At 54.3% G+C, this 18,626-nt stretch overlaps 5 protein-coding genes and 1 non-coding gene across 6 annotated transcripts, besides 3 other annotated features; 4 read left to right on the forward strand and 2 right to left on the reverse strand.

Moving 5' to 3' along the window:
- The first annotated feature begins 419 nt into the window (after positions 1–419).
- CYME_CMT324T lies at positions 420–1,958 on the forward strand. Its single transcript, XR_002461707.1, has one exon. It is a non-coding gene; the product is annotated as a hypothetical transcript (transcript).
- Positions 1,959–2,848: 890 nt separating this feature from the next.
- On the forward strand, positions 2,849–4,534 carry CYME_CMT325C (serine/threonine kinase 11; the record flags this gene model as incomplete). The annotated part of the gene is made up of 1 exon (XM_005539267.1): positions 2,849–4,534. The coding sequence occupies one exon, from the start codon at positions 2,849–2,851 to the stop codon at positions 4,532–4,534; it is 1,686 nt and encodes a 561-aa protein (XP_005539324.1).
- Positions 4,535–5,076: 542 nt separating this feature from the next.
- Positions 5,077–7,060: a sequence feature (possible transcribed region).
- Positions 6,240–7,097: a sequence feature (possible transcribed region).
- On the reverse strand, positions 7,074–8,504 carry CYME_CMT328C (serine/threonine kinase KIN82; the record flags this gene model as incomplete). The annotated part of the gene is made up of 1 exon (XM_005539268.1): positions 7,074–8,504. One exon carries the CDS (start codon positions 8,502–8,504, stop codon positions 7,074–7,076), a length of 1,431 nt encoding a protein of 476 aa, XP_005539325.1.
- A 4,485-nt stretch (positions 8,505–12,989) lies between these two features.
- CYME_CMT329C (unknown hydrolase) lies at positions 12,990–14,150 on the forward strand (the record flags this gene model as incomplete). The annotated part of the gene is made up of 1 exon (XM_005539269.1): positions 12,990–14,150. One exon carries the CDS (start codon positions 12,990–12,992, stop codon positions 14,148–14,150), a length of 1,161 nt encoding a protein of 386 aa, XP_005539326.1.
- A 313-nt stretch (positions 14,151–14,463) lies between these two features.
- Positions 14,464–15,138, reverse strand: CYME_CMT330C (mitochondrial ribosomal protein S2, mitochondrial precursor; the record flags this gene model as incomplete). Its single annotated transcript, XM_005539270.1, has 1 exon — positions 14,464–15,138. One exon carries the CDS (start codon positions 15,136–15,138, stop codon positions 14,464–14,466), a length of 675 nt encoding a protein of 224 aa, XP_005539327.1.
- A 439-nt stretch (positions 15,139–15,577) lies between these two features.
- Positions 15,578–16,921, forward strand: CYME_CMT331C (hypothetical protein; the record flags this gene model as incomplete). The annotated part of the gene is made up of 1 exon (XM_005539271.1): positions 15,578–16,921. One exon carries the CDS (start codon positions 15,578–15,580, stop codon positions 16,919–16,921), a length of 1,344 nt encoding a protein of 447 aa, XP_005539328.1.
- A 299-nt stretch (positions 16,922–17,220) lies between these two features.
- Positions 17,221–18,352: a sequence feature (possible transcribed region).
- Between the last annotated feature and the right edge of the window lie 274 nt (positions 18,353–18,626).

Genomic DNA, 18,626 nt, shown 5'->3' on the forward strand with positions numbered 1-18,626 from the left:
TCTACCGATTGCCGACGAAAACCCTTCCCAGTGTATAAATACGGTGCTCCCTCGTTTCTGGATTGCTGAAACCGACCTCACCAATGACTTCATCCAGGAAATCATCCAATATCCTGGCTCATGGCCACAGATGTTTCTCGACGAACGTCGATAGCGTTGCAGCACAACGCCAGTACCGCGTACGAAACGATTTGCCTGAAAGTTCGGTCGGCAGAAAGTCGCAGGACGCTCCGCAAGCACCAGATATTACCGAATGCCGATCGAGTCGCTCAAGTCCTAGTACACCGTGTGCTTGTGTACATTGCGGGGTGTGGCGTATCACAGCAAAGCAGGCGCTCAGCTTGGATTGCCTCGCCATCTGGTGTTCGGTCTGCTTGCCATACGCCATGCTGCGCATCCGGCACGGAGTTGCGCTGCTCTTGTTCTCTACCAGTTTCAGCAAGCACCCGTGCTCGTGATGTGTGGATGTCGTCCTGAGCGCATCGATGGGAGTGTTCCAGGGTCCATTCTCGCACACGTTGGACGCCCTCGTTGAAGGGGCAGGAATGCAGGTGCTGTTCGCTACCGGACGTGTATCGCGCTGGACTCGCGCCAAACGACCCGACTTGTCAGCCGTTTCCATTGCCGCCCTGTAAACGAGGAACCTCCGGTGAGACGCGTAAATGCACTTCGTAAAGTCGCTCGAGTGCTTCGCGCTTGCTCACAAACACCAGCTGCAGCTCGCCAAGGAGCCCGCGCACCACACTACACATGTGTCTCCGTGCATCTCGTGGATCTACGTGTAACGTACGCGCACGATACCCAGTAGACGCGGGACGAGCAAGAACGGTCGGCTTCGGCGGCGGACGCTGCGTCGCTCTGGAGGGATCAGCTCAGGGTCGCTCTCGCAGGTGTCTTGCCTGCGAGCGGCGGAGTCCCTCTTTAGTGAGTACCCGTGTATCGGCGTATCAGTTCTCTCCCGAGTGAGGTCTTGTCGAGTGCGAGAAACATCCGTTCGTGGTGTAGCACAGGCTGGCCATTCCGGCACGGAATCCTCAGCATATGGATCAATGCGGGACGGTCTCGAGTAGAGGCATGCGTTTCTCGTTGTCCAACCGCGTCTCTTCATCAGCGTTTGCATCAGCCATGCGAAAGCTGTGCTTTCTTTGGTCTCTTCTATGGTATTTCTCGGAAACGTGTGTTATGAAATGAATCGACGAGGAGGTAGTCGTTCAGCTAGAAATTCAAAAATTCTGTTTTCGGTGCTCGACATTCAACATAAGGCGTAGGCGGTGTGATGCCCATGGACCGTCTGCGTGCAGGACACTTGACTTGCAGAGGTAAACCCATTTTCGGAAGCGAAAGCGGCAGAATCAAGTCTTTCCGCGAACATTCTCTAGTCGGCAGCACATATTTCTTTTATTGCATACTTGCGAGAAAAACTAGCGAATAGGCGGGTTGGTACAAGTGCTCCAGAATTCACTGCTCCATGTGTAACCAATTCTTTTCTGATGACAAAACGTTTACATCGACCATGGATCCGAGGATTCGGAAAGTATAATGGCTTTCGGGAAAGCGTCCATCATGAAGCATCTAGCTTCAAGTTCTATCACCCATACATGCTCTCTGATATACTGGTCGTTTCGTATGTTCTATAGTGCGCCGACTAGCTGTTTTGAGCACCCGCCGTAGCGCTTATATACCGCTGAAGCAGGTGCTGCACGGAGACAGAACGGCTTTGGCATACCGCTGAGGGCGTCGGCTCGAGGCGTGGTTCATCGGACACGGAGTCGGAGTACTTAATCATTCTAGGAGCCTGGAAGCTGCGCGGAGAGACGCACTGCCTGCGGCGGCACGGTGCGATATACTGGGCGTCCACTGCGACCAGGGCGACGCCCAGACGCAGCATACACGCTCCTAGTCCCAGATTGAATTGCATTGCGGACGAGTAGCTCAGGTTTCTTTAAAGAACCCGCCACTGAAGGAAGCATGAAGCACTAGCTAGCCCCGAAGACTCGTCCGGCTCGCGGGACCTTCCGCCTAGAAGGTAAACTTTCCAAGATACTGAAACTTTTCCCCATTTCAACGCTTACAATTAAGATCAAACGAAACTGTTATCGAGTTGCTAGTCAGTGCATAGTTTCTGTTTTTTTTTCGCATCGACGTCGATGCTCGGTGGATCAGGGCCTAGTTCCATTCAGCGGCAGCGACGGCGTGCCAGAATCCTGATGGAAGTGCTTTAAGAGGCTGCTTGTTTGAAGGTTAGCCTATTTGCGCTCGGGTCGCTGCTCTTTCTATATTGTCCGGGAAGAGTTCTTCGACAAGCATTGACCTTAGACGGCGAGAAGCAGCGCTTAGAGTCACAGCAAAGCTGCTTTCTGCGAAAACTGCGCGCAGGACAAGCGGTGACGCTTCCTTCGAGAGCGGCGCTCTTGGTTTTGGTGCGACAGGAACGGCTCGCAGTTCGGTAGACTTGGGTTTGGGTGGAGCTCGGAGATTTAAGGTGGTGCGCGAGATTGATAAGCGTAAACGAGTGGCGCGTTCCGCAACGTGCGATTCTTCGTGGCACCGAGGAGAACGCACGCATCCTCTAGCTTGAGCGTCACGCATTTTGTTTTGCTTACGTTGAGGCCTTCATAGATTGGTGGCGTCTTTGACAAGATCCGGGAATTTTTCGTTGCCCAGGGGCGAGATTTTTGAGACCAGGGGGTATCCCAGCCAAGTTACCGGAACTGCACCGCACTCGTGGCCGGTGTTCAACGAACGGCGATTTTGAGAGTCTTCTGAGCACGTATCCAGCGGATATAGTAGCGTTCACGAGACACGTACGTGCTTACCCGTGAACCCCTGTCGCCTCTCGAAGGGCATCATGGAGCATTCCGGCAGCCGGGCCCCGTTGGATCCTGAAGGCGCGGGTGCTCGAACACAGGACTCTTTTCGCGTCTTCTACAGCCAAGATGATGTGAATGGAGGCAAGCTGTACATAGGCGAAAAGCTCAAGTCCAAAGTTGTGCGTAAGCTTCACTCCCTGTCCATTGAGGAAGGAAACGCGCGAATAGCGGAGTCTTCAGACAGTGCATTGGAGGAAGGCACGTCCGATGCCTCTCGCGAGGGCTCTTTTGCGCCCTCTCCACGTGCGTCTTCTGCAAGAGCAGCTGAGACTGTAGAGTGCCCTAAGGTACTATCAGGAGAGAGCGCTCGGGATGTCGCCGCCCACAAGGACGAGCCAATGGTGTCGATAGCGGGGCCTCGTGACCACGCCTCTGCGGAAGCGAAATCGATCGATAACAGGACTTGGGGCGCAGCGCGGAGCTCAAAAGATCTCTCGTTAGATGATCCGATCAGACCCGTTGTATCTGCACATCCAGTGGAAGCGCATTCGGATCGACATACGTTTGCGTTCGAGAACTTGAGCAGTCGCCCGCACATCAGAGAGTCTCGTCCAAAGTTCATCTCGAAGTACGTACTTGGGGCTCGCCTTGGCGAGGGCGCCTACGCCAAAGTCAAGGAGGCCATGGATACGACCACGCTTAGAATCGTTGCTTGCAAAATTGTTGACAAACGCTTCCTACGCAAAGTGCGCGGTGGCCTCGAAAACGTCCGACGTGAGATCGCCATTATGCGGTCGCTGGATCATCCAAACATTGTGCGCTTGCTAGATGTTATTGATGGTGAGGATTCGATGAAACTCTACATATTCATGGAGCTCAGCAACGGATGCACTGTTCAGGAGCTCATGGAGCGTGCACCTCAAAAGCGGCTACCACCTGGACAAGCCCAGTCTTTTTTCGCGCAACTGATCGAAGGACTTGCATATATTCATTCTCGGAATATCGTGCACCGAGACATCAAACCCTCGAATCTTATGCTTGCCACGGATGGTGTTCTGAAAATCGCGGACTTTGGTGTAGCCGAATTTCTCGACAAATTCGATGCCGAGGGGCGTATCACGAGGACCGTTGGCTCGCCTGCATTCCAGGCACCAGAGATTGCGCGGGGTAATGGCATGTTTCTGGGGCGAAAAGTCGACGCCTGGGCTGCCGGCGTCACGCTCTACATGATGCTTACTGGCGAGGCGCCTTTCAAAGGATCCAATCAGTTTGAACTCTTCCGCAATATAGGCCGGGGCGAGTTTCATATGCCATCTGATTTGATCGACGAGGAATGTCAGGATCTCTTGCGGAGACTCATGGAAGTGAATCCCGAAGTCCGGAGCACCGTCGACGACCTTCGTGATCACAACTGGTTGCGAAAACGCTACGACGATGAGCATGCATGGATTCCGATTCCGCGACGTCATCCCAAAATCCTCGACATGGTCTCTCGCCTGTACGAAGACGATCCCGAGATGTCGACTCAGAGCACGAGTCCCATCGAGTCAGACGCCGAGAAGAGCAGCGTGCAACGAGCGCAAAGACCCACATCCATCGTCACCACCCAACTTGGTGATCGTCGGAGCATTACGAATGAGGGAGCAGCAGAACCTACTCTGGAACAGGGCGAATCCGGATCTCCTGGAGAGAGCTCATGGCGCAAACGATGTACTTTAATGTAGGATGGGCGCGGTGTTCAGGACGGGAAACGAATACTGCGCCAAAAGCGCCATGCTGCAAACCGACGGGGGTCGGTGTACTCAGTAACGTCCAATGGTGGAACTCCGTTGTCATCTACCGATTGCCGACGAAAACCCTTCCCAGTGTATAAATACGGTGCTCCCTCGTTTCTGGATTGCTGAAACCGACCTCACCAATGACTTCATCCAGGAAATCATCCAATATCCTGGCTCATGGCCACAGATGTTTCTCGACGAACGTCGATAGCGTTGCAGCACAACGCCAGTACCGCGTACGAAACGATTTGCCTGAAAGTTCGGTCGGCAGAAAGTCGCAGGACGCTCCGCAAGCACCAGATATTACCGAATGCCGATCGAGTCGCTCAAGTCTTAGTACACCGTGTGCTTGTGTACATTGCGGGGTGTGGCGTATCACAGCAAAGCAGGCGCTCAGCTTGGATTGCCTCGCCATCTGGTGTTCGGTCTGCTTGCCATACGCCATGCTGCGCATCCGGCACGGAGTTGCGCTGCTCTTGTTCTCTACCAGTTTCAGCAAGCACCCGTGCTCGTGATGTGTGGATGTCGTCCTGAGCGCATCGATGGGAGTGTTCCAGGGTCCATTCTCGCACACGTTGGACGCCCTCGTTGAAGGGGCAGGAATGCAGGTGCTGTTCGCTACCGGACGTGTATCGCGCTGGACTCGCGCCAAACGACCCGACTTGTCAGCCGTTTCCATTGCCGCCCTGTAAACGAGGAACCTCCGGTGAGACGCGTAAATGCACTTCGTAAAGTCGCTCGAGTGCTTCGCGCTTGCTCACAAACACCAGCTGCAGCTCGCCAAGGAGCCCGCGCACCACACTACACATGTGTCTCCGTGCATCTCGTGGATCTACGTGTAACATACGCGCACGATACCCAGTAGACGCGGGACGAGCAAGAACGGTCGGCTTCGGCGGCGGGCGCTGCGTCGCTCTGGAGGGATCAGCTCAGGGTCGCTCTCGCAGGTGTCTTGCCTGCGAGCGGCGGAGTCCCTCTTTAGTGAGTACCCGTGTATCGGCGTATCAGTTCTCTCCCGAGTGAGGTCTTGTCGAGTGCGAGAAACATCCGTTCGTGGTGTAGCACAGGCTGGCCATTCCGGCACGGAATCCTCAGCATATGGATCAATGCGGGACGGTCTCGAGTAGAGGCATGCGTTTCTCGTTGTCCAACCGCGTCTCTTCATCAGCGTTTGCATCAGCCATGCGAAAGCTGTGCTTTCTTTGGTCTCTTCTATGGTATTTCTCGGAAACGTGTGTTATGAAATGAATCGACGAGGAGGTAGTCGTTCAGCTAGAAATTCAAAAATTCTGTTTTCGGTGCTCGACATTCAACATAAGGCGTAGGCGGTGTGATGCCCATGGACCGTCTGCGTGCAGGACACTTGACTTGCAGAGGTAAACCCATTTTCGAAAGCGAAAGCGGCAGAATCAAGTCTTTCCGCGAACATTCTCTAGTCGGCAGCACATATTTCTTTTATTGCATACTTGCGAGAAAAACTAGCGAATAGGCGGGTTGGTACAAGTGCTCCAGAATTCACTGCTCCATGTGTAACCATTGCACTCAGTGCACTAGCTCAGCGACGGTGCCAGTGCAGCGAGTCGGCTCGGGACGCGACGCTGAACGGTAGACACTTGAGCAGCAGCGGCTGGTGGTGGTAAGCGCCTGTTCAAACCTTTTACGTGGTCCCTGCTCAATGAGAAGTGCTAGGCAGGCTCAATTGTCATCTTGAAGGACGCAGCAGCGGTGAAAGACACCGCATTTGATTTTGAGGATTGATGCTTTGTCACGGCGGCACATGGAACGTGCCCACAATCCTGGTGCTTTCAACGACCGCTGACGTGTGATGCAGCGAAGTTGCAAGGTCTGTGGAAAGCAGCCAGGGCGACGTGCCCAGCGCTGTAGCGTGTACCGGGCGTGATGACGGCTTCTGCTGGGTCATTGCTTCTAATAGACCTCCATTCCTCGGGTAAGCGCGACATCGTAACCTCCAGCACCTGGAAACGTCCGCGGAATCTGTTTTACTCCATGGTGCAGCTTCAGGGAAACTACCCTGGAACTCCGACAAGTCGTTTGTTTTCGGCAACTGGAAGAGTAGCCACTACTCCACTCTTAACCCGTGGCGTTGCCCGAACCTCGTGCCAGACTCGTCTCTGGGGTTCCCGGTTCGTTCCCACGAGCAGCCGCGTGCCGACTCCACTGAGGGCGCCAGCTAAGACACCTACAGGGCCACGACAGGTATCGTACGGAGACAGAACGACTCTACCGTCTACTTTTGGGCGTCTTCGCGGGGTGCGCAAGCGGAGGTACCCTTTGCAACGATGCAGCGGGCTGTATCCTTACACTCGCGAGAGTCCGAGTCACAGGCCCGCCGAACGTTCCCGGTGGCTTAAACTCGCTCTTCTGACTCGGCTGCGTTCAAGTGAGACAAATCCTATCAAGGCGCATACAGCAGGAATGCATGGCTTTAGGATGAAGCGCGTGGCTACTTTTTGGAAATCGCTAGCTAAACTTCAGGCTCTGACTTGGTGCTCAGAACACGGGTCTCCTCATCCTGTGCAGCGGTTGCTGGTCGATCTGCGGTGGAAAGCGCCGCGGAGCTGCTGCCCCGCTCCAACTTTCTGGATGCAAAATTCTTGAAGGGGTTCGCTGGCGAGTTCTCATCAAATGGTTCCACGTCATCCTGGAGATCTTTGTCTTTCAGAGGCGGATATTGGGAAAAGTCAAGCGGGTCTCGCAGCTTCGGTATGATCGGTGGCGTCTCATTGCGAATAAGATTGAAATCGATTTTCCGAAACCACGGATGGCGCTTAATGTCGCTGGCCCCGTTCTCATGTCCGAGTCTTTTGGATGCATCTCGCTTCAGCAGACGTTTGATGAGATTTTTGCACTCCGGTGAAAGGTGTAGAGATTCATCGAAGCGAATGTTTCCGTGTACAATATTATTGAAAGTTTCATCCTGGTAGGAGCCTTTGAATGGTGTCGTTCCCGTCAACATCTCGTAGAGAAGAATACCAAACGTCCACCAGTCGACATCGCTCGTATGCCCAACGCCCTGAATAACTTCCGGCGCAATGTACTCCTCGGTGCCCACGAAGGAATTTGTTGCGTACGGGAGGACAGGCTCAGAATCGACGATCTCAAGATCCTTGAGGTTGCTCCGAGACCCGCGGTTTCCCGAGATCGCGCCTTTCATGCGATCCAAGAACGAAATCTGATGTTTGATGACACGAGGTGAAACAGGATGCGCCTGCTTGCTCAGATCAAAGTCCGTGAGGGCGATATGTCCATCAGCGCGCATGAGGATGTTTTCCGGTTTCAGATCTCGGTATATGAAGCCCATGTGATGTAAGTATTCCAGCGCGAGCAGGACCTCAGCCGCGTAGAAGCGCACGGCATCCTCAGGCAAGCGTTTGTTCGGTTGTCGTTGTAGCACTCGAAAGAATTCTCCCCCTGCGCAGTATTCCATGATGAAATACAGTCGATCCTTTGTTTGGAAAGATGCATACATCGTAACGATGAATGGATGGTGGGCTGTCGCGAGAATCTCGCGTTCAGTCAAAACGCGCTTCACTTTGTTACGCGCGATCATCTCCTCTTTCGTCAGAACCTTCATCGCGTAGAGCTTGGTGGTGCCTTTCAACAGGACAAGATATACTCGGCCAACATCACCCTTCCCAAGTAACTTCAATTTCTGAAACAAGTGCGGGCCTATCGGTCCGCTAACCGGAAATTCTGGGGTCGGCTGCGCCGCTGACGCAGCCAGCACGTTCTGGTTCTTCCCCGTTGAGACAACAGCCCCATTCTCTTCAACACTATGCGATGGAGGTGCAGCTGGTGACGGCGAACGTTTTGTTTGAGCGTCAACCTCGGTCAGCGACAAATTCCGCGCCTCAGTCGTCAAACTCGAAACGTTTTCACCTAGGCCCCCGGGCATTTGTTCTGATAGCTTGAGTGTTCTCGAACGAACGCGTCGCACAACGACCAGAGCGTAGACTGGAACGGAGCTGCTCACGCAGACACACCCTTCTCCGGGTTTGCGCTGTGCGTAAGTCTCCTATCGACAAGGTAAGCGCGTTTGAAAAACCCGCTGTACGCCCTTCTGAAGTCAACTTTTCGAATGAAGACCCAAGGGGCTTGTAAAAAAACTGGCAGTACGGCTCGTGGTGCGATTGCTGTGCTGCCCCAAAGCTCTGGCAAGCAGCTCTGCCGCGAGTGCTCGCTGCCTACAGTCTGCCTTTTAAGTGACACCACACTCGACGACTGCTGATGCCAGTCTGCTTCCTCTGAAGACCTTCAAAGGCTTACCACAAGTGTTATCGTCTAAACGCTCCCAGTGTGTGGACGCTGAGGTGCCTCAGAGTATGCGGCGAAAACTCGCCCACAACACGTCAAACATTCGAAGCGCATACCGCGGGATACTCGATGGTGCGTTCATGAGGCCGATTCGCTGCGCAGCGCGCGGCTGCCGCGGGCCTCAGACGCCAACGATCTCAAATTGCGACGGTGATGGCGTGCGCGTCTGCCCGAGGTGCGCGCAACAGTCGCTGGCAATGATGCGGAGTTCTTCGGGATTGGGCTGGTGCGGAGGCCGCAGCTGGAGGCGGCCAGCGTAAGGATCAGATCCTCTGCACAACGGACTATGAAACGTATTGGGGCCGCGCCCCAGGTCAGATACCTCTGTGATAGACATCGAGGTAACGCGCTCCACTGCATGAGTATTGGAACAGAGATTCCACGCATGAACCAGGGTAGCATCTGTACGTAGGGGGCATAGCTGAATCGAACAAGCTCATGATCTTCGATGGAGCACTACTCCAGAACGGATAGAGCCTGCAACAGCCAGCAGTGAAACAGAGACCTTCTACCTGGTTCCTGGAGGCTTCCGCTGCTCGAAACAATCCTGACTTGATATAGGGTCCTGGAATGTGAAAATTTCCTGCTTCAGCGATAGCAGGGATATGAGGCGGTTGCATGCGCCGCCCCTGACGTTGAGAATCTTGTAACACGGGGCGCGTCGCTTCCTGCGAATCATGGCAGTGGCTCCACGGATGAGGCTATCTCGGCCAGCTTGGCTGCGATCTCGTGCTGATTTCGCTGCAATTGTCTCGCGTTCCCGGCTCGAATGCTTCCTCAGGCAATGGCGGGGGTCTCTCACCGCCCCAAGGGCCGTCCATGGAATCCCACTCGTGCGATCTGGTTGAAAACGTTCCATATATAAATACAATGGAGCTTTCGAATTTCTGGTACACACTGTTTGTCGGAAATAAGCTCGTGATGCGGGCTTCCTCTCGTTCGCATTGTCGTCCACGTGACCGAGTAAACATCTAAAGCGATCAACTCGAACTGAGTCTCATGGAGCGATCCACGGTGCGCTGCATTATGCGTCCTGCGACCAACGCAGACCGCAGTATCCGCGAGGCAGCAATTGCAGATCCTAGTGACCGTGGAGCGCCTCGGCCAGACGCAAACACTGCGTCTCTGACATTAGCGTCGTGCCGGGTGTTCTGTCAAGCAAAATTGTCCAGTGAGTTTACTACCATAGCATTCGGGGTAACAGTCTAGACTTCGTGTTGAAGGACGTTCAATTGCCACGGCCGACTGTGAGTACTCCAACGAACAGGCTATTCGTCGCGAGGATGAGGTGCCCAGCGATTGCTGTACGATCTGTTCGTTCTATTCGCTTGGCTCGAGCCAATAGACCTATTGCGGGCAAAAAGGGCTCAAACCCATCGAAGCCAGGATCCTTTATGGAAACTCTAAACGCTACCTATTAGAACGGTATCTCTGTATTCAGCAGGGAAGCTGAAAATGAACAGGCTCAAGCGGCTGCACGAGAGCTGCCGCTGATCAGCGCTCATACACCACCTGCTTGGCGACCGAGGCCACTTGTTACAGCCTGTCCAGTATCCCTGTAAGGAACAGAGGCCCAGTCCGGTAGACCTGCGAATTCGTACGGATATCCGCCGGTTGCGACGCATCCCAACGGACATCTGGTCGAAGATCCCACAGACAGGGATCCCCTGGCTCGTATAAACGATCCTAAACCCAAAACATTCATGTTCAAACCCGAATTCGATGCTTTCGCAAAAAAACGCTTTTCTCAGAAAAGAACATTATCGACAAGTACCTGCCAGATTGATTTGATGGACAGAGCAGTTGCACTCACCATAGACACCTGATTGCTTGATTGATATCGGCATCTTGGAGAGCGTTTATCATGTTTCATCCTACCTCCGGGTTTTACCAGCTACCACAGGTACCTCCCTTGCGAGACAGCGGCCATTTCGTACGATCCACTCAGCGCGAAGCCTGCTACGGGCGTCCACAGTGGCGCCCACAGCGCCGGCGCGGATGCAGGACGGAGTCAGAACGCCTTTACCACACCACTGGAGAAATCAGCTCGAAATGTGATTCACTCGTCACAGGGTCGGGACGCGTGGATATTCTGGGATATAGTAGACCGCTCAGACAGACCTACTGCTGGCACTGGCGCGAAACGAATCTCCAGGAGACCGTATCGACCAGGGCGGGGCCGAGACGCAGGCCGCCCTCTCCGGCTACAGAAGAGACTCTATTGCGGAGAGGTTGCTCCGGATTTGCCACAGCTTTCGGTACTGGAGGCGCACGGTGCTCCATTCTGCATACTCCTCCAACTGGCAGGATCTTTGTCCTAGACAGTAACCCTCCGAATGTACATAAATCATTCCTCGGTTCATCTCTTGCCTGGGACGCGGGGAACATCGATGAACTACTTGCCAGCTAGCACACAGTTTCTTTTGCCATTTTCTTTCTAGCTGCTGTCCAGTGGTTAGGTTCTCTCCCTAAAACGAGCCCATAGCGGACGACGCGGCACCGAGTACAGCTGCATCGGACGCGTCTCGCTACACTCCTGTCAGGCAAAATTTGCACGATTCCTCTCACGTATCTGGGATATGCACACTAAAGCTTGGACCTCGCTCGTGTCGTCAAAACCAGCCTACGCAAACTTTTCTGCGACTGCCTCCTTTTCCTCTCTTATCTATACATTTAAATAGGCTGCGCTCTCCGTTCCAGGCAGCTTCGTTGCCTGCAGTCGAAGGATATCAGTGGCAGGGATGAAGTCTCGATCAAGTTTTAACGGACTGTTGCGAATGCATTTCAACCACGGACGGATGTTGCGATCCATGCCTCTCTTGTCATTTCCATCTTACTTGCGGACAACTTCGGTGCGCCCTTCGCTGATCCGACACTGGGCTGAGGTCAAGTGTGCCCACATGTCTATCGCAACGCCCCCTCCGAGGTGGCACTGTGGTGCAAAAGCCCTTGCCTCATGGCACGGTGCATGCCCTTGATGGCTACAGAACGCACTCCTCGATGCCCGTCTACGTCTCCGTCTGTTGTGCCGTGCCCGATGACCACGGGCTTGTTCTGAGCGATCCCATATGCGAGTAGGCTGTCCGCTGCGTGGGCAAATACACTCTGTTCCATTCGATTGAGGACTTAGGAAAAGCGGTTTTGTTCATGGCGGAACAATTTCAGGAAGCAGTATCAAGACTGTAAAACGAGTCGAAAAAATTTCCTTCCGCGGACGATCCCTGCGTGCAAAGCGGTAACACACGCACCACGGGAAGGGATCTATGTAAAAACTCAGGCCCTAGTCAAAGAAATGTAACATGCTAATAGAAGAGAAGAAAGGATCGACGAGTGTATCCCGAATGAGATATCGTGCTGGTAGCGATCGCTATTTCGTTGATATCCAAACAAGAAAGCCAGACAAGTCTTTCGAAAGGAATCGATTATTTGAACGGAGAATTTCGGTGAAGTTCCGGCACCGACTTGTGAACAATTCGCCAAGAGACGACGTCAATTTTTTTCCCCATAAATCCGTTTCCAAGAATAGGCACGCTCGTGAGTTACCCAGAAACAGAAAGATCGACAATTTGACGCATGCGTTCTTGGAGTATGCAACACTTCAGGAAAGGATACGAGTCGTGGCTTGTACGTACGAATTGCATAGAGATACCGTTCGGTTTCCGAGCTCTTGCTCGAGAGTGTCGCGAATCATCTCGATTTCGATATCGTTATGAACTCTAGCGGTAAAGAGTCGAGGGGGGCAACGCTGAGAAGACCTCCACCGAGCACATCCTCGATGGACGTATGCGTCCATGCACCCTTTATTGCTGTACATATACGGAAAAATATGAAAAAATCACACAGCAGCAAGATCGAACACTTCAGCGCTCCACATTCATCGGAGACGCTCCGATGGCGCCACGTGTCTGATACGCAACACGCGGCGCCCTAGGCTCCGCACGAGTCGGGCGCCCACAACCGTTCGTCCAGCGTTCGATTTGAGCGCTTTGTCGCCGCTGCATTCTGCTATTAGGACGCTACTTGTTCGACTTTTCGTTTTTGAGACTGCAACGAGCCGGGTTGTTCCATGTTTGCGACGTTCGGGTGCAAAGTGTTGAAATCCGGCTGCTTTCTTCACCTTCGCCTCATAGTGAGGCCAAGGAGGACCCGGCCTACAACCCGCTTTCGGACTGCAGTGCCAGCCGCTTGCGACGCCCGTTCGGTCCGAACCGTAAGTGTTGCTGGGAAATCAGACGAAGCACAGCGCTCGAATAAAATCGTACTTGATTATGTTCACGTTCCACCGAAGATCGATCGGGTAAACGAAGCCAACTTGCCGCCGATCATATTTTTGCATGGATTGCTCGCTAGCTGGAGAACGTACCGTTCTGTCTTGCAACGGCCTGATCTCGCACCTGATCGCAGCATCTATGCACTTGACCTCCGAAATCATGGATCGAGTCCGCACAGCGAGGAAATGAGCTACGATTCAATGATCGGCGATTTGTTAGCTTTTATGACGACCCAGAACATTTCGCGCGCCTGTCTGATGGGACACAGTATGGGCGGCAAGCTGGCGATGGCCGCTGCGCTTGCGCATCCTCATGTCGTGTCAGAGCTCATTGTTATGGATGCAGCACCTGTTGTCTATAAGGACCACTCTTGGCAAATGGCGGAAGTCTCCGAGGACTCGCCCCAGGCTGTCGTTCAGGCTATTGCGAAACTAAATCCGATCCCAGCCCATATGCGAACGCGACGGGATCTGGAGGAGGCACTTCGCAACCTGGGAATTCGCAGCCACGACGTACGACAGTTTGCGCTGACCAACCTGGTTCGAAGAGGCAACGTGGACCAAGAAATGGCTTGGCGAGTGAATATTTCCGCAATTGCGCGGAACATGGCAGAGATCATGGGTCTTCCCAAGTGGATGCAGGAGGCGAGCAGGCAACCCACAGACACTGCGGGCCATTCCTTCACCCAAAAGGATGCAGAAACTAAGCATGCAGTTGTATACCGCGGCCCAACGTTATTTATTCGCGGTTCGCGTAGCGCTTATGTCCAAGATGCACACTGGCCTGTCATTCGCCGTCTCTTTCCCAACGCATCGCTCGTAACAATCGATGGCGCGGGCCACTGGTTACAGAGCGAGAAACCAGACGAATTCACCCGAATTGTGAACGCGTTTCTGAATCGCAGCACGACCTCTGTACGTGCTTCGGAGTCTCCTGCACATGAGCCAGTCTACTGATGTTCCGGCGTCTGCGTAGCCAGCGACGCTTGAAAGGCGCTTCGCGGTAATTTCATTATCTATGGATGTGCCAGCGCCCATCTCATATAAATAGCACCAATATTTCGCACTGGATACCGAAAATACCTTTCTCGATACCTTAGCTGAGCGGCATGCGAATCATTGGCACTGACGTTCTCCACGCAGCGATACCGCTTCGTCGAGCTCGGTGCCACCGGATGCACCAAAGCACCAGTATCGCAACTCTGCTCCCGACTCGCGCCCGGTTCCATTGCAGCCCAGGTGCTGATAGTCGCTTTACACATGCTCATGCTTATTCGTGAAGTTTCACGTCGTTTTGCAATACTCCAGCATCGTGATCCCGGGCGGGTCGATCGGCAGACACGGTTGCGTCTGCATCCGGCACTTTGCCGATGCGTTCCCGCAACCCGTCTAGTGTCGCCTGGACAGCCAAAGCACAGTACAGATCAATAGCTCGTGCGGATTCATCGTTCCCCGGTACTATATAGGTGGCCCAGTCCGGGTCGCAATCCGTGTCGATCACAGCGATAGACGGAATATCCACGATTCGTGCTTCCCGCAGCGCAGTTCGGTGCCGATGCGCGTCGACACAGAATATGAGATCGGGCAAATGGCCCCCAAGCCTCAGTATCTGTCGACTCGCTACGGGATTCGTCAGTGTGCCGCCGACCCAGCGACCCGACAGTGTGAAGGCCCCGGCCTGACGAGCGCGCGTTCGTACGATGCTTTCCAGGAAAGGATCCTTGGGGCCCAACCAAAGCTGACGAAGTCCTGCACGACCCGCGGCTCGGAAAACTTCCAGGGCACGCTTTAAACAAACTGCGCTCTGCTGAAGATCAACGATGTGCATTCCATTTCGCTCGCCATAGATATAGGGGCGCATCTTCGGGTTCCACGCTGAAGTCTTATGACCAATATGGACGCCAGCACTGAGAAGCTGACGCAGAGTTGCCTGCGAAGCAGACATGTCTGACTTTAGAAAAGCACCTCTTCACCAGAAGAAAAGCGTTTGAGAGGTACTTTGGTACCAGCGAGCGCTGCAGCCAACGCGATGCGGCTACTTTGTGGAATCAGCTGCAATGCTATAGCGCAAAGCCAGCAGTTATCCCAGAGAAAAGGCCAACTGAAGCACCCTGTTCTCCAATATTACTCTTGCAGCATAGTACAACTTTTTTCTTGAAACGAGTTGGAGCAGGAACAGCGAGTTTGTTCACAGTTGCCAAGCACGCCGCCTTTTGAAGAAGGATCGGCGGCACGACACCAACGCCGCGCGTTGCGGCCGAAGCGCTCGAAGGACAACATGTGCATTTTCGGGGGATTTCTCCTGGAGCGTGTCGTTGTCTGGTGGTGGAACCCTCGTTACACCTTCCGATGCAAAGCGGTAGGACTTCATTGTCGCAGCAGCAATGCTGCTAACTCGTGCAACACCAGAGATAGCACTGGCGCCTACAGAAAAGGCATCAAGTCTGAGGCTTCCCCCTGAACTCAGCGCTGGCTCTTTCGCGTCGCGTCTATGCTGGCTCGGTGCGAAGTGCTTCGTAGCGGCGTCTGGCTCCGAGACGTACGCCCTGCAAGTATCGAGTAAATTGCAGGGCGTTTCGCAAGTCGCCGACCGTGACTATGAGGCTTTCTCGGAGAGCGCTCAGCGAACCGAGGTTGTGCTCCTTCCAAATAGACAGACGAGCGCTGTGTGGAGCGTGCTGGCGCAGCCCCGTTTCCGAACGGAGGCCCAGTGCTTGGCTAGCTCACTCGTTGATGGTGATTTGGACGGTGACCGCCAGTGCTTAGTCGCCTGTGTGGATTCTCTTGGGGCGCTGGCCGTGAGCCGGTTGCACCTGACGGAGTGCTCTAGTGGGACGCAGATTCAGAACCGTTCCAGTTTCACTGGGGCGACTGTGGAGCATCCTCGGGTACACCCCGGTCCTTCCTGTTGTGCGCTGGCACGGCCAGGACGCTCCAAGTCTGTTCGGAGCCCGTACATCGCGGTTGCTGGATACCTGGGCTGTACGGTCTCGGTCTACGAAGGAGAGCTACTTGTACGGCATATGCGCACACTAGAGCACCCAAGCAGCCTCACTTTTGGGAGCGGGTCGGGGGCATTTGGTGCCCAGTTCCATTCCACGCCTTGTGAACATGAAGAACTGCTTTACTTCACGGAGGGCCCGGCCATTTCGCTATGTGATCTACGAGCACCGGGGATGTCATTCCGAAGGAAAATCATTGGCGGGCATGCGTCCATGTCGAGCGGTGCGACCGTATCCTGGTACAGTTGCGACCTAGTTGGCTACGAAATGGCACTCGTTGGACCGCAACGCTGCGTTCTGGTTGTAGATGTTCGGCGATGGGGTGTCCTTGGCCGCTGGTGGTCATGCCTCAAATACGATGCGACGACTGTTATGTGGGCAAGTGCAACATCGCCCTCGCTTGATCGCAGACGTACTCAAGGCATGCTCCTCTATGTCAGTGGGCGTGATAATGAAATGGCCTGTGGAACGCTTTCCGCAACGGCACCTGAAACGCAGCCGCAGCAAGCAACGCATGAACAAGGGCGACGGCCAAACGCGTTGTCAAGCAGCAGGGAGCCTGTCTCTGCACCATGTGGATGGCAACAAAAAGGTGAGCGTTTGTTCGGTTTTCGAGCAGAAAACGGTTGGATCGGTGCCGCCCGATATGGCGAATGCGGCTGGGCTGGCCTCACCGAACGCGGAATACTCTACACGTTACGGACGTGGTCGGGCAAGGAACTCTGATACAGTGCCGATGTCGCAGGCGATTAGCGGTCCATTTCCAGGCGCTCGCTTCGACGTCCCGGTGATCGGGCACTGCCGCCTATCTTCCTCATGATTGAAACTGGTTAACTGAAGCAAAGTCATGCGCGGGACGTATCGACCTGTCGTTGAGTAGCGCTCTATTGACGGCGGCGACGCAATCGATGACGCTCAGGATTGCACTGGAAAAGCAGCGACGTGCATTTTCACATGCATGCACTTGTATGCTCGTCTCGACGCTCTCGCCTGCGGTTCAAACTAGAAACGTTTTCGAGACAGAGTTCGATTTAGAATACGTTGTCGTCCAAGTGCAAGCATACCAGCGCACTGGGCCGGCAATGTGTCCAAGAACATCAAGAAGAGCTGGTAGTCAGGGCGCCTTCTCATGGGCGAGCGCGTCACCGTCGACGCTGGGGGATAATCTCCACGGGTACTCTGTGGAGGCAGAACGCTGCTCTGTTCTGGCGCCTCGCTTCGAACTTGAACTCGCTTTCTGGTTCCACAAAGACTTTGTGAGCCTCGTCCTGACAAAGTCTGTACCGAAACTATACTAGAATGTATCGTTTGCTCGGCTACTCAGATTCTCGACATGTTCGGTCGTTGCTCCGGAAGCAAACGTCTTCGAACAAGCTCGACGACAGCGCTCAGGTGCTGTTGCTCCGCGCACGCTCCATGTGTGCGCCCTGGATGACGTGTTGCGACACGGTCAGGGTCATAGTCGGGGCATTTGTTTGAACATATGTCGGCTTTTCGAGTCGCATGCCGGGCTGGACGCGGCGGCGGGGCCCTGCATGCTACCTGGAATGCACACACGTAGGTAAACGATGATATTGAGGCGTCTACTGCGTACCGCGAAGAGAATGGTAACGAGGATATCGGGAATAGGGTTGTCTTAAGTTCAGAGTGCACGGCTGCGCCGGCTTCTTGGTAAAATGGAACACCTCTGTCCTGTACAAAACGTGTATCGGTTGCTCCAACTCTAACGCAGGCAGGCGGGCCCTCGCAGCGCCTTATCCTTTAGCTTGATTGCCGCTCCAGGCTCGCAGTGTGTAGTGCAGGGATCCGACTAGCCCCAGGAGTAGCAGGAGCATCACGAGCGAGTGCGGCGTGTTGAGCCCCAGAGCAACGTCGGTGGCCAGCACGACTGTAAGTAGCAGCAACGCGGCGAGCAGTGCGACCCGCTGGACACGCGTAACGAGCGGTGCTTGTGGTGGAGCTACGTGTTGGTGCTGCTGCTGCTGCTGCTGCTGCTGCTGCTCGTCTCCTGAACCCGGAACGCGCTCTGGCTGATCCTCACTGGACTTATCCAGCTGGGCAGGAGAAATGGGGCCTGCAATCACCTCACTAGACAAGCGCAAGCGCATGATTATCAGCGTCTCGTCGTGAATAGCTGTGGCTAGTGCATAGAGCTCTGCGCCCGTCCAGGTGTGTGCGCAAGCGCTCCTGAGCAACGCTCGTGCCAATAGACTGCTTCGCTCACTTGTGGTTGTCTAGAGCGTATGTATGCTCAGTGAAACTAAAAAAGTCCCACGACCGTGTAGTGTATATATGCATCCCATTGCAGATGCCTCCCGGACTTTTTCGACCGGCCGCCCACTACTGGTTGTAACGTCATCCCGTACAATTCGACCCTGAGCGGTTCTCCCACAAAGTCGGCTCGTATCAGCTCCGGGGGTCTCTTGTCCAG

This window comes from Cyanidioschyzon merolae, chromosome 20, assembly GCF_000091205.1.
Source record: "Cyanidioschyzon merolae strain 10D DNA, chromosome 20, complete genome".
Lineage (NCBI taxonomy): Eukaryota > Rhodophyta > Bangiophyceae > Cyanidiales > Cyanidiaceae > Cyanidioschyzon > Cyanidioschyzon merolae.